General features: G+C 59.7%; 2 protein-coding genes across 3 annotated transcripts in view; both read left to right on the top strand.

Moving 5' to 3' along the window:
* SCN4A (sodium voltage-gated channel alpha subunit 4) overlaps positions 1-6381 on the top strand; it is a 52477-nt gene extending 46096 nt beyond the window's left edge. For both annotated transcript variants that reach the window (XM_052657479.1, XM_052657480.1), the window contains 5 exons: positions 168-221; positions 424-561; positions 1077-1181; positions 1840-2110; positions 3140-6381. In XM_052657479.1, coding sequence (XP_052513439.1) covers positions 168-221; positions 424-561; positions 1077-1181; positions 1840-2110; positions 3140-4365 — 1794 coding nt within the window. In that variant the 3' untranslated portion in view covers positions 4366-6381. The remainder of the gene's footprint in view (positions 1-167; positions 222-423; positions 562-1076; positions 1182-1839; positions 2111-3139) is intronic.
* A 2956-nt stretch (positions 6382-9337) lies between these two features.
* CD79B (CD79b molecule) lies at positions 9338-14193 on the top strand. The gene is made up of 8 exons (XM_052658512.1): positions 9338-9615; positions 10115-10336; positions 10890-10999; positions 11636-11689; positions 12653-12964; positions 13206-13324; positions 13556-13597; positions 13723-14193. The coding sequence occupies exons 3-8, from the start codon at positions 10933-10935 to the stop codon at positions 13819-13821; spliced, it is 693 nt and encodes a 230-aa protein (XP_052514472.1). The 5' UTR covers positions 9338-9615; positions 10115-10336; positions 10890-10932; the 3' UTR covers positions 13822-14193.
* The last annotated feature ends 346 nt before the right edge of the window (positions 14194-14539 follow it).

The raw sequence follows: 14539 nt of genomic DNA, 5'->3' as shown, positions 1-14539 counted from the left end.
AGGACCCAGAGGTCGTGTCCATACCTGCCTGTATTTTGATGGTCTGTATTTGATGCCTGCCCAGTGGCACTTGGAGCAGGCAGCTTCTGGGGTGGGCAGGGAGGGAAACTCATGGATGGTGGAAGCAGGGAGCAGCCCCTCCCCTCACACCAACCACACTCTCGCAGGCCACCTTCAAGGGCTGGATGGACATCATGTATGCTGCCGTGGACTCCCGGGAGGTGAGTGGGGGGCCCCGAGATGTGGCTGGTGAGTGAGCCTGGGGAGAGGACTCGGATCCATCCCCACCCCACGCAGCCTCCTCGGGAGCCCCCGAGACCCCACCGCCTACAGGGGTGGGTGGGCTCACAGCGGGACAGGGGGCAGGAAGCGTGTGCCCCGAGCCCACCCCGCACGCCCGCCCCTGGCCTGTGACCGCTGCAGAAGGAAGAGCAGCCGCAGTACGAGGTGAACCTCTACATGTACCTGTATTTCGTCATCTTCATCATCTTCGGCTCCTTCTTCACCCTCAACCTCTTCATTGGCGTCATCATCGACAACTTCAACCAGCAGAAGAAGAAGATGAGTGTCCAGCCCGCCTCCCCCTGGGTCCTCCCCTCGCTGGGCTCCCTCCTCCCACCCGCTTTGCCCACTCCTCCCTCCGTATGTTCACACACACTGTCCGCCCACCCGATCGAGGCAGAGCCTGGGTTCCGATCCCACCAGGTGACCTTGAACCAGTGACGGGGCCAGTGTGGACCCTGGTTCCCTTCATGAGGCTCACGCTGCCTGCTTTGCTGGCTCCTTCTGAGGACCCAGTGAAATGCTGACGGAAGGTGGCCCAAAACGGGCCATGCGGGCTGCGCGGGCCCCTTCCCTCTGTGTGTCACCCATCCCCGCTTCTCTGGACCCCTCCGTCCCCCTTCCCTGCCTCCTTCAAGCCCCATCTCTGGCCCTCTAGGCAGGTCTCCTTCCCCCTTCCCACCAGGGCCCCCTGCTGGGATGGGGGAGGGCTTTACAGGTGATGTCTGAGGTAGGGAAGTCCTGGAAGCTGGGAAGGGGGACTCTCCAACCTTACGGGCTCCATCCCATTGTACTTTGGAGGGAAAGACATCTTCATGACAGAGGAACAGAAGAAGTACTATAACGCCATGAAGAAGCTTGGTTCCAAGAAGCCTCAGAAGCCAATTCCCCGGCCCCAGGTACCAGCCCTCTGGGGCCCTCCCCCTACAGCCCATATGAGGCTCCTGCCCAAGGGGGCCCTGTGCGGGGGATGCAAAAGGTAGCCTGCTCTCTGCCCACCAGGCTGTGTCCCTGGTGTGAGGCTGGGGCCCCCTTCAGGAAGGTTGGGCCCACCTGCTGGGAGGAGCACCTCTCCGTAACGACACACTTCATGTACAAGCAAGCAGCAGCAGCCTGATGAACTCCAGTCACTGGTTTACCCCTTGCCAAACCCTGCACAGCTCCCCCAGCATCCATTCAGCTCCTTAGCTGGTGGCCTCTGGGGGCAAGGGCCCCTGGAGAGGGGAGGAAGAGGATGTCCAGATAGCTCCCCCAGGGAGCAACCACTTTGGGAGAAGGATGAGGGGTTGCTGAGGGCCCTTAATTCGGGAAGAAGTTCCCAGAGAGAGGAAGGAGGCCCACAGACCCCACGGAATGGCCCGTTTCCATGGGCCTCCCCACCTCCCACGGCCCTGGCCGACTCCACCACAGGCCCTCACGCCTCCTTTCTCTCTCTCTTTCGCCTCCCCACCCCCCACACTCTTGGGTCGCGTCCTCCCGCATCTCCTGCCGGCCCATGTCCTGCTCTGACCACTGTCCCCACCCGCCCGCCTCCCCGCACTCCCACCCCTGCTGCAGAACAAGGTCCAGGGCATGGTGTACGACCTAGTGACCAAGCAGGCGTTTGACATCACGATCATGATCCTCATTTGCCTCAACATGGTCACCATGATGGTGGAGACGGACGACCAGAGCCAGCTCAAGGTGGACATCCTGTACAACATCAACATGGTCTTCATCATCATCTTCACGGGCGAGTGCGTGCTCAAGATGCTGGCCCTGCGCCAGTACTACTTCACCGTCGGCTGGAATATCTTCGACTTCGTGGTTGTCATCCTGTCCATTGTGGGTGAGCAGGGCCAGGCTGGGCTGAGTCATTCGGGAAGGCCCGGGGTCCCCCTCCTCGTGTCTACACGCACACCTGCTCATGCACTTGGTAGGCTTTTACACACACACAGACACACACACACACATGCATTTGCGCCCGGTGTCTACACCAAATGCACAGAAGCACAGACGGTGGGTTCCCAGGCAGCCCGTTACCTGTGCACACACGGCTACAGCTTCAGAAGCATTCACCTGACCTGGAGATGCATGTTCAGGTGCCGATGTGCTTCGGGAAAGGTGTAAGAAGATGGTTCCGGGACTTCCCTCATGGCCCTGTGGCTAAGACTCTGCACTCCTGATGCAGGGGGCCCAGGTTTGATCCCTGGTCAGGGAACTAGATCCCGCATGCCGCAACTAAAGATCCCACATGTTGCAACTAAGACCCATCACAGCCAAATAAATAAAGTCTAAAAAAAGAAGAAGAAGATGGTTCTAGGAGCCTTACGCACAGGAGAGGTGTGTGTAATTATGACAGTAACTAGCTATCATTTATCCATTACTTACAGTTTGCCTGAACTAGGCCATGCACTTCATAGTATTAACTGTGTAATTAGTAATTGTTCCTAACAAATGTCCTGAGACTGGGACCGTTGTCACCTCCATCTTACAGATGAGGAAACTGAGTCACAAACCAGGTAGGCGACATGCCCATCGTCACACACCCAGAGCTGTTCTCCCCCTCCCTCTCACCCATGGCATCTGTGAACAGCCTTGGCAATGGGCCTTACCCACCCTCCCATCCACTTTGGCACATCCCACCTCCACCAGGCTGCGTCAGGGCAGAGATGGAGCCCAGGACCCCAAGAGGCCTGGGAGAGTCTAATGGGTCAGGCCACTCGGGCTGTGCACGGAGCGATGAATTTCTATTGCTCCTTCCTGGGGTAGACGAGCCCAGCGCTCCGTGCCCCATGGAGTCGCACCTTCCCCCTGCTCCCCACCCTGCCGCCCACCCCCAGGGCAGCAGTGCTTCCTCGCTGCTTCCTCCCTGCAGGCCTGGCGCTCTCCGACCTGATCCAGAAATACTTCGTATCACCCACGCTGTTTCGTGTGATCCGCCTGGCGCGGATCGGGCGGGTCCTGCGGCTGATCCGCGGGGCCAAGGGCATCCGGACGCTGCTCTTCGCGCTCATGATGTCGCTGCCTGCCCTCTTCAACATCGGCCTCCTCCTCTTCCTGGTCATGTTCATCTACTCCATCTTCGGCATGTCCAACTTCGCCTACGTCAAGAAGGAGTCTGGCATCGACGACATGTTTAACTTCGAGACCTTCGGCAACAGCATCATCTGCCTCTTCGAGATCACCACGTCGGCCGGCTGGGATGGGCTCCTCAACCCCATCCTCAACAGCGGGCCCCCCGACTGTGACCCCAACCTGGAGAACCCGGGCACCAGCATCCGGGGCGACTGCGGCAACCCCTCCATCGGCATCTGCTTCTTCTGCAGCTACATCATCATTTCCTTCCTCATCGTGGTCAACATGTACATTGCCATCATCCTGGAGAACTTCAACGTGGCCACGGAGGAGAGCAGCGAGCCTCTCGGGGAGGACGACTTCGAGATGTTCTACGAGACGTGGGAGAAGTTCGACCCCGACGCCACGCAGTTCATCGACTACAGCCGCCTCTCCGACTTCGTGGACACCCTGCAGGAGCCGCTGAGGATCGCCAAGCCCAACAAGATCAAGCTCATCACGCTGGATCTGCCCATGGTTCCGGGGGACAAGATCCACTGCCTGGACATCCTCTTTGCCCTGACCAAAGAGGTTCTAGGCGACTCTGGGGAGATGGACGCCCTCAAGGAGACCATGGAGGAGAAGTTCATGGCTGCCAACCCCTCCAAGGTCTCCTACGAGCCCATCACCACCACCCTCAAGAGGAAGCACGAGGAAGTGTGCGCCATCAAGATCCAGAGGGCCTACCGCCGGCATGTGCTGCAGCGCTCCGTGAAGCAGGCCTCCTACATGTACCGCTACAACCATGACGGCGGCGGGGACGGGGCCCCCGAGAAGGAGGGGCTGATCGCCGACACCATGAGCAAGATGTGCGGCCCCGACAACGGGAGCAGCGGTGTGCTGAGCAAAGAGGAGGAGAGGGGCTCCACGGGGGCCCCCGGACCTGCCGTGGGGCTCAGGCCCATCAGCCCCTCCGAAACACCCCTCCCTCCAGCCCCATCCCTGGGGCAGACGGTGCGCCCCGGGGTCAAAGAGTCTCTCGTCTAGCAGGTGGTGGTGAGGTGGCACAGCCCCGAAGGACCCCCTTGGTGCCTGCTGCTGAGGGAGCTAGGGCTCTGCGTCCGGGACTGACCCAGCTCCCTGGCGGGGACAGGCTTTGTCCTTGCTGGGCTGTCACCCAGGCCATGGAAGGGGGGAATTGTACCTGAAGCCTCCACTCTGGGCCGAGGCCACTGCCTCCGCGATATTTACCTTCAAGTTGCTCTCACCTCCTTGTGGGCCCTGCTGCCCTCCTCACAGCCCCGAGGGAGGTCAGAACACCAGAGTCTCTGCTCCCCACTTGGGAGGAGCCGGCCTGTGATGGAGGGATTGGCTGCCCTCCTGCCCCCAGAGTCTTAAGGGCTACTGACCTCTCTGCAGGCAGTGGCTCAGGCCTCCAGCTCCCTCTGGGACAAGGAAGTCTTAACCTCAGTGAGAGCAGACACCTGAGCCCAGGGCCTGCCACCCTGTCCAGCCTCTGGGATGCGGCTCACCCTGACTGCTCAGGAATTCTCAGGAGAAGAAAAACATCCCTGGTTCAGAAATAGCTCCACATACCCGGTGGAGGGGGTGAGGCGGGGAGGCCAATGGATGCTGAGACATTGGGCTGGGTTGTGGCCCCTGAATCCTTTCCTGATTCATCCATTGCCCAGGCCCTCCGGCTCCCTGGCTGGCCCCTGGGAGAAGAGCAGAAGGGAAGATTCCCCTTGGGAATTATCTTTTTCTAGAAAGCACGATGGGGTGGGTAGCAGGGGTTGGATCCCACCAGTGTATCGCTGCACTGGGGGCTTCCTTGGACTGAGCACCCAGATCTCGGGTGGGGTCGGGGATGCTGGGGCTTGGGAAGAAGATTGCCTCCCTCTCCACCAGTCTTCCTCCTCCATCAGCACTTGGGCTTTGGGCAGCCTCTCTAGCCCCAGGATCCTTGCCTGACCCCACCCCTACCCCCTTCTCTTCCTCTTGCCTCATCCTTCCTCCCCTCCTCAAAGTGATCCTAGGAATGTTCTAGCTGAGCTCACGTTCGAGATTTCAACACTGAGGTGGGCACCGCTCACCCGGCTCAGGCCCAAGCTTCCAACTTCCGGCCACTGGAAACTGTGCGGTGCATCTCTTGGCACCACTGATCTGGGCTCCCGCAAATAGATAGAGGCCGAGCTTGGAGGAGGGGGTGAGATGCCAGCTCAGGGTCACTGGATTTACTCACCTGTGTGTGTGTGCGTGTGCATCTGTGAACCACTGTGTCCTGTAGAACCTGTACATGCATTTGTCTCTGTGTATATCTGTGTGCTGGAGTGCTTAACCAGTGAGTATGCGTGTGTCTTCTCTGTCGGCCAGTCCGTGGAAGTGTCCCTGTACTGTGAGTGTGTATGTGAGTGTGAACACATGTAGTAAGGGTTGCACATTGAGCCCCCCACCCCACCCCCGCTGCACTTAGTTCCTCTTCTTTTTCTTCTTGTTTCTCGTGAACAGTTCGATTAAAACTCAGGAAGCAGCAAAACCTCCAAACAACATGTGTGTGTGTTTGCTTGTGTGCACGCCTACAGGCCGGAGCCTTCCTCTCTGTCTGCCCCGCTCTGCCTGGGCATTCCTTCCTTTCACCGCCTATGAGGCCAGCCTACTGCCTTCTGTGCTTCTCTTCCTCACCCCACTGCCCAGCTCTGCTCCCCGGCCCTGCCTGGGCCCTCTCTGGAAGGAGGCCCCTGCTCCTTCCATCTCTTCCTGCAGCAGTTCCGACTCTTTCTTCAGAAGTTCCTCCAGGGGTCAGCCTCCTCTCCGACCAGCACCCTGCCCATGTCCTTTCCTTCCTTCTCCTTGGGGCCTGGACGAATGTGGCCCCAGAGCCTCAGCCTCTGTTGGACTGAACTCTCTCCACTGGGCCGGGTACAGAGCCAGCATGGCTGAACGGGGTCCAGGCCTCCTCCCTCTGCAGACCCACGGCCACTGCACCTTGTCCGGGTGGGAACAGGCCCAAGCCAGGCCAGCAGAAGGCTCCTTTGTACAGTTCTTATAATAAACCTCCCGGTGCCTCGGATGGGTTCGCTTTTTCCTTCTGTGCCTCTGCGTGCAGACGTGGACGGGAGCTGAGGGAGATAAGAAGGGCTGGGGGGTTGGAAACAAGTGGAGAAGCCTTGAGGAGCTGCCAGGAATTGGGGAGGGCAGGATAAGGAGGGCCCCAGCTCCCTTCTCGGGCTCAGCCCGGCTGTCTCCTGCCCTCTCCGAAAGGAGCCTGGAACCCAGCCTCCTCAAGAGGACAGATGAGGTCAGGAGTCATTCCCTCACCCCTGCCCGCCCCACTAACAGGCAGCACCCACACTGCCCCTCCCTGCCCACAATAGTACCCAGCAAATAGGTGTTGGGACCCGTGTGCCCAGACCCTCCTCTCTGGAAGCCCCCATCACTTTTCTGCCTCACCCAAGGCCTGTGGGTCCACAGTATGGCCCTTCCCTTTCCTGAGGCCCAATCCCCCCGCCCCAGAATGCTGCCTCTGACCCCAGAGGACCCAGCATCCCATGGACCTATGGCAAAGAGAAATATTATATAGTGAACTCAGGCCACAATCCCAGTGAGCGAAATATAAGTTTAGATTTAATTCTGCTTTCTGACAGCCAGGGCTGTATTCCTCTAAACTAGTAAATACTTAGTCCCTTTCAAGATTCCTGTATCCCCTATCCCCTTTTCCTGAGTCTTGAGGTTACATGGCTCCCCTGGGGTCTGGGGAGGGGCACCCACAGGCCACCTCGACCTCCCTCAGCCATGGCCTCGAGCCCCTTCCCACCCTGTGGATGTCTTTGCCTGTGGGGGTGGGGTGCCAGCAGGGTTCTCTGAGCCCCCACGGGGGTGCTGAACCCCTTCTCACTTTAAGTTTCTCCAAACCTCGGTTGGGACTCTCTCCGTCCTCAAGGACAGGAGAGCTTGAGAGTGCCCCGAACTATGTTGCCCCTGAGCCTTGAATGGTAGAAGAAAAAGGTACAATCCTGGGTGATAAATGTAACCGAGGTTCCTGTTCAGGACCATGTCCTTCCCCCAGACATCAGTGCTACTCACCGCCTCCTGAGGGTGGACTGTGCTTCCACCCACGTCACCATGCACTTCAGGTACAAGAGGCCCTTCAAGCCTCACGACTGGCCTGCAAAGGCCAGGTGGCTCAGTGGTGAAGAATCCACCTGCTAATGCAGGAGACTTGGGCTCGATCCCTGGGTCAGGAAGATGCCCTTGAGGAGGAAATGGCAACCCTTCTCCGGTATTCTTGCCTGGGAAATCCCATGGACAGAGAAGCTTGGCAGATTACAGTCCAGGGGACCTCAGAGAGTCCAACACAACTAAGCCCCTGAGCACACACAAAGAAGGTTTTATTACAGTTATTTGTATTTTGCCTAAAGAAGGAAACTTGGTCCCTGAGAGGTTAAGAATGGGTGTTGCTTAACTGGGGCGCTGTTGGCAGGTAAGGCAGGACAAATCTGCCCCTCCCACTGCTGTGTCTTCACTGCCCCTGGCCCAGGAATGCCAGTGGTGTCCACTGGTCATCTGACCATGGCCGCGGCCCTGGAGGGGGCTTCCCTTATAGCTCAGTTGGTAAAGAGTCTGCCTGAAATGCAGGAGACCCGGGTTCGATTCCTGGGTCAGGAAGATCTCCTGGAGAAGGAAATGGCAACCCACTCCAGTATTCTTGCCTGGAGAATCCCATGGCCAGAGGAACGTGGCAGGCTATAGTACATGGGGTCGCAAAGAATCAGACACGGTCTAGCAACTAAACCACCATGGCCCGGGAAGGGCTTCCCTGGTAGCTCAGACGGTAAAGAATCTACCTGCAATACAGGAGAGCTGGGTTCGCCTCAATCCCTTGGCCCTGGAGCACTTCCAGAGCTGTCAGTGTGGGGCAGGACCATCCTTTGTTGAGAATTGCCAGGTAACTGGGGGAGGCTTCCTGGCTGGTGTACTGCAGAGTTAGGGGTCAAACCGGCATTCTCTTTTTTGTTTTCAGATGTGTTCTGTGACTTGGCTTGGTTTCTCTTTTTTATCTATTTATTTTGGGTTGTGCTGGGTCTTCGTTGCTGTGCAAGAGCTTTCTCTAGTTGTGGCAAGCAGGGGGTACTCCTCGTCACAGGTCACAGGCTTCTCATTGCTGTGGCTCCTCTTGTTGCAGAGCCCGGGCTCTAGGAGTGTATGCTCAGTAGCTACTCAGTAGCTACCCTGGTCACAAGGAGCCGAGCAGAGTCAGTGAGGAAGGAAGGGCTAGGGGAGGGGCAGAGGTCATTCTTTCCAAACTGAGGCTCTGCCCTCCCCCCACTTCCCAGGGATGCTGGGGGTCCCTGCCCTCTTGCCCCTGAGCTCCTTGTCCATTTTCCCTATACCTCCATCTCTTGTTTTGATGCTGCCTTCCTGGAAAGGTGGGGTGGGAGCTGCCAGATGTCGGGGTGTACGGCCCAGGGCAGCCAGGGGCAGAGGCGGAGATGGGCTTACGAGGCCTCCTGTTCCAGGAAAGAAAAAGCGTCACCAGCCTCAGAAGGAGCTCGGTGCTGTTGTCACTGCGGATGGAACAGCACGGCCCCACCTGTGACAAATAACCCTGTAGACGGTGGGGCCCCCACCTCCTCCTGAAAATAGATCCCTGCCTGGCATGAATGGGAATGAGGTCCAAAGGACACATCTGCATTGCTGCCCACAGGAAATGCAGACATATGTGTATGTCTGGAGGGTACCCGCTGCATCCCCAACCTCCATGGCCCCCCAGAGGCACCCTCGGCCGCAGACCAGCTCCCAAACCGCCTCCCACCCCACAACTCAGCAGTACACCCGTGTTGGCAGCTACATGCACACGCAAACACACACACACACACACAGGTGCACCCCAACCTTTCTCCACCTTTCTCCCAAATTCAGGGGCCCCCAGCCCCAAAGCTAACCAAGCCCTCCATCACCAGGAGGTGTTTGGCTAAAGGAAGAGACCCCTGAATTTCCCCCCATTCCTCTGGGGGAGTCTTCAACCACCCCCACCAGCACCAGGGGCCTGTGGTCCCCATGCTGACCTCAGGTGATGTTTATATTCCTGGGCTGTTTGTTCTGTGAACGGAACATCTGACACCTTTTCAGAGAAATGTTTTTCTCTTCGTTTGGAACATCTGGAACCAGCAAGAACATCTGGGACTGCCGGGAAGAGCTGTTTCTCGGATGGAACCTGAACTCCCCTGTCCCCACTTCCCACAGCTCCGGCCCCAACCTGTGCTCCTCGGGTTGGGGGTGGGGACGCCACTGTACCAGGTGAGGCCTATGCCCAGGACTGAGGGGGCCAGCACCCAGACCTCTGCCTTCTCCACCAGCAACCCTGGCCTGGGTGGTGGGTCCATGTCTCCCGGAACTCAGACCTGTCTGCAGCACAGGCTGCTTGAAAACTAGCGGGTGGTGAAGAGAGTGAGATGTGGGCAGAAGACATAGGATTCAGCATCTTCTTTCCCCTCCTGGGGGGTGAAGGAAGAGACAGAGCAAGGGGCCAAGAGAAAGTAAAGAAGGTGCCATAATACATAAAACTCACAAACTCAGCTGTGAGGCTGAGGGATGCACGCCTGCCATGGGCAGCTGTGCAAGTTGTGCACTGCACAAGGGCACCTCCCCCCCCCCCCCCCGAGACCCCAAGGGATGAGGGCTGTGTCTGATCCAGGGGCAGGAGCACATAGTTCAGCTTAGACAAGCTCCTAGACTCTGTGGTTCCATCCGCCGCCCTGCTGACAGATGAGAAAAAACCAGAGACTTTCTGTTTCAGAACTTGCAGGCTCCCCCAGACCAGCCTCTTGTCTTCCACTCCAGACCCGTGGAGCTGTGGATAACACTTCTGTGCCCTGAGAGTCCACTGATTGCTGAGTGGTGGGTTTTCAGTAAGCCATCAACACCCAAGTCCACCGTCTTTGGCAGCTCCCAGCAAACTCTCCCACCAAGTGAGCGAGGTGGGGCCTCTCGCCAGAGCCGGGACCAAATCTTCTCCCAGGTGGCTGCCGCTCTTGGCCTGTTCTTGCTCAAGAGCCTCTGTGGCTCCCTTCCTACACAAGGTCAAGCCTCCATCAACTGCCAACATGGCCACCTGCACTCTAGCCAAGAGGCTAGGCTCTGGGTCCATAGCTGTCCCCTCAGCACTCCTACCCCATCCTTCCTGGATGTGTAAGTTAAAGAGTGTAAATTGGTCCGGGGAGGAAGGGCTGTGACCACATCCATCCACAGGACCCATGTAGTTTCAGTTAAGTGCCTGGAACTCTGGACTGAGAGGCCAACGGGCCCCAGGACATGACTTTGGGGGTTGGGATGGGGCTTCAGGGGCCCCTGCCTCCCAGGGGCGTCCGCCGCAGACCCCAGCCGCAGTGCCAGAGCCGGGGTGACCCTTGGGTCTTAGCGGCACAGCTGACAAGAAAGCCTGCCCTCCCCCAGGGTCCCCAGAGAGCTGGTGCCTCCCCTGGGTCCCAATTTGCATGGCAGGAAGGGGCCTGGTGGGGAAGAGGCGGGGAGGAGGCAGACTGCAGCCCAGGCAGTTACACGTTTTCCCCCAGGAGCCTCCGTTGTCACGGGCTTGGGGCTGGAGACAGGGTGAGCATGGCAGGGCCGGCGTCGATTCCCGGGCTCAACAACTGGCTGGTGCTGGGGCTGCTGCTCCTTTCAGGTACTGCGAGGGGCCCAGAGGCGCCCTGGTCTCGCTCTTTCCACTGCTTCTGCCTCCTGCTCTCGCCTCCTCCGCCTTCGTCTCTCACTTTTGCTGCCTCCTGTCTCCCTCTGACAGCCCTGGGGACCGGGTCTGTGGGAATCAGCCAGGCTGAGGGGCTGGTGTTCTCTGGAGTCTGCGGCCCCTAGCCCTTCTCTAGCCCGGAGGGGGTCGGGCTGAGCTGGGGGTGAGGAGCTGGTGGCTCTGACTTTGGAGAAGAGCGAGGCTGGGGAGGAAGAATGGAGAGAGGGTTGTTCACCCCCAGGCGCTGCAGGGCCCTGGGTTGGGGAGGCGGTGGAAAGGCCGCCCCCCACCAGACCTGGGACAGGCCCGCTCCCCACACGGCGCCCTGGTCTGGAAGGCAGTAGAGCCCTCCAGGGGTAACTTCTTCCCTCTCGTCTCGTCCAGGAGCCCACTCAAAGGCCGAGGGCAGAAGCGGGGCTGGGAATCAGATCCTCTGGTGACCCCACCCGGCTCTAGTCTCTCCAGGGCAGGGGTCTTGGAGCTAATGTCCTGGGGGGAGGAAGTGGGTCCGGGAACGCAGGGGCGAGGCAGCCAACTCCGAGGGACCAGCCCCGCCCACTTCCTCCCACCCAGCAGGTGAGACGGTGCTGGCGGCCAAAACAGAAGACCTGCTCCGGGATCCCAAAGGTCAGCAACTTCCCCTGAACCTTCTGGGAGCAAGTATGTCTGTGTCCAACGCGGGGGTCATTGTCCACGAGCTGCCCTATGGTTGCCCTGGCGCCCTTGCCCCCTTGGGTTCTCCCCATCCCCAGGCCTCCTGAGGGTCTGTCTCTCTTTGTAAGACCTGGCTCTAAAGTTCCTCCAACCCCTACTCCTCCAGTATCACCCACGTCAAACATGAGTCCCAAAGATCAGGGAGGAGGGGATCCCACTGGGGATGCAGGCCTGGGCTGTCTGGCTGGGGAGTTGGGCTTAGCCCCAGCAGGAGCCTGCAACCGTGGGGGCCCCCTACAGGCTGCAGGGGCTTAGGGGTTCCTAGGGCACCCCTGACTGGGGACCAAGCAGGAGGGAGGCTTCCTGGGGCACATGGGTGGTGGGGAGTGTGGCAAGCTGAGAAAGGCATAGGAATAAAAAGAGGAGCAGGACCACGTAGAAGGGGTGACAAGAGAGACATGGGCAGGAGATTGACGCGGGAGCCCTGATTGCCAGGCTGAGGATTTGCGAGGTCACCCTGAGGATTGGGGGCTGGTGTGGGCAGGGAGAGGTGAGAGCACCAGGCCAGGTGAGGGGCTGTCCTGGGGGCCCTCTGGCCTCAGAAGGTGAGGCCTGCATCAGGCTGCTGTAATGGGCATGGAAAGGCATTGGAAGTTTCCAGGCCCTTCTAAAGGAAAATCAAATGGGGAGAGTGGGCCATTAGGAAGGGGCGGGGTCCAGCTGTTTGGCCTGCGGCTCCTCACATGGCTCAGTTCCCCTACACCTCTGCCTCATGACTGTCCCACACTCTGAGAAACAAGGGCAAGCCAGGAGACCAAGCCAGGGGTCAGTGCTGCCCGGGACAGGGGCCATGGTTGGGGGGCGTGGCGGGCCATGGTCGGCCAGCGGTCCAGAATGCAAGGAGCAGGATTTTGACCCCAGCCCTGACACCCACAGGAAACACTTGTTCCCGGATCTGGCAGCACCCACGTTTCGTGGCCAAGAAACGGGGCTCCACCGTGGAGATCAGGTGCCACCTGGAGGATATGGGTGTCGTGAGCTGGTTCCGGAAGCCGAAGCCGGACTCAGAGCCCAAGATATTTCTCCCGGAGGAGGGCCGCATCCTCCAGAACCACAACAACTCCGAGGCCATCCTCACCATCCTAGGCGTCCAGTTTCAGGACAACGGCATCTACTTCTGCAAGCAGGAGTGCACCAAGGGGACTTCGAGGACAGAGCACGGCTGCGGCACTGAGCTCCGGGTCATGGGTGTGTGCGGGGCCTGCCCCCCTACCCCCACCAGCCAGGGCGAGCACGGGGCGCTCCTGGAGCCCTGCCAACACCCACCCCACCCCAGCCCTCCACCAGCAGGAGGGAGGGTCACACCGTGTGGGATGGCTGTGACCCCGGGCACCTGGGAGAGCCGTGGAGAAGCAGGTCCTGAGGGGTCCAGGCCCAAAGTGGGGACATGTCACACCAAGCCTCACCAGGTCCACCCACCTCCCCCCAGGGTTCAGCACCCTGGCCCAGCTGAAGCGGCGGAACACACTGAAAGACGGCATCATCATGATCCAGACCTTGCTCATCATCCTCTTCATCATCGTGCCCATCTTCCTGCTGCTGGACAAGGTGACCGTGGGGGCCGGCCAGACACTGGCAGGGTCTCCGTCTCCCCAGCCCCAGAGCCCACCCACTGACTCACCCATTCAAACACTCCCTCATTCATCAGCTGTTCTCGCAGAGTGCCCCTCAACCCTGACCCTTCACCCTTCACCCAAGACCAATCTCCCTGGCCCTCCCCAGCCTGGCCCAGCAGTGGGTGGGGGAAGCTAACACTGCTCTCCATCCCTCCCCTGCCAGGATGACAGCAAGGCCGGGATGGAGGAAGATCACACCTATGAGGTAAGGGGCAAGGTGGACCCCCTATACTCCTGGAAGCTCCGAGGGCCGAGGGGGGGCAGTCAGAGGCACCATCAGTGTGCGACCAGGGGAGTGTTCAAGGCCTGAGCTCCGTTTCATGTCTCCAGGGCCTGGACATTGACCAGACAGCCACTTACGAAGACATAGTAACTCTGCGGACAGGAGAGGTGAAGTGGTCGGTGGGTGAGCACCCAGGCCAGGAGTGAGGGGCCGGCCCTCCCCACGCTCCTGGGCACAGCCCGCTGGGCCTTAGTGACTGCTTCAGTGCTGTCCCCACCTTTTCCCTGGACCCCCGTCAGCCTCCAAAGCGGGCCCACCAGACCCACCTGCCCCTCCAGCCCTTGGTCCCCATCTCTCACCGGAGGGACTGGCGCAGAAGGGCTGCAGGGCAGTGATTAGGAGCAACGGGGTCCTCGGGGGCTAGACTGGACCCCGCATTCCGGGGGTGCTGTGTGGGGGATCCGTGGCCCTGTGAAGGCCAGGGAAGGCAGAGACTTGTCTGGAACCTGCAAGCGGACTCAGAGCAGCCCGGCTTCTCTGGAGAGCCGGGCCAGGGTCACAGCCCACCCCAAGCAGCCGCAGACGGGCCGTGAGAGCTTCGTCCCTCTCCCGTTCTCTCCCGCCCTCCCCCACCCCAGGGAGCTGCTGGCCTTGAGCCCATCCCCCCGTGGAATAAACAGTGTTTCTTGAGAAACAGGCTTGTGACGTCTGTGGTTCTGGGGTGGATAAGGGTACCTGTCTGGGCACAAACGTTCGGGCACCCGCGGGCCTGGGGGTGGGGAGGTCGGGCTCAGCTCATGCCCGGCTCTCTCTGAAGGCCCGGTTGGGACCTGTGGTCGTGTCTGCTTTCTTTCCCCGCTCTGACGCTGGTGGGACCCCGAACAGAGAGAAGGTCTGACTGGACTGGTCCTTCTCCTTGGTGGG

The sequence above is a fragment of the Budorcas taxicolor genome, chromosome 19 (assembly GCF_023091745.1).
Source record: "Budorcas taxicolor isolate Tak-1 chromosome 19, Takin1.1, whole genome shotgun sequence".
NCBI classification, from domain to species: Eukaryota; Metazoa; Chordata; class Mammalia; order Artiodactyla; family Bovidae; genus Budorcas; species Budorcas taxicolor.
The sequence above is the reverse complement of the archived record's forward strand: the minus strand, read 5'-3'. Positions and strand labels throughout refer to the sequence as shown.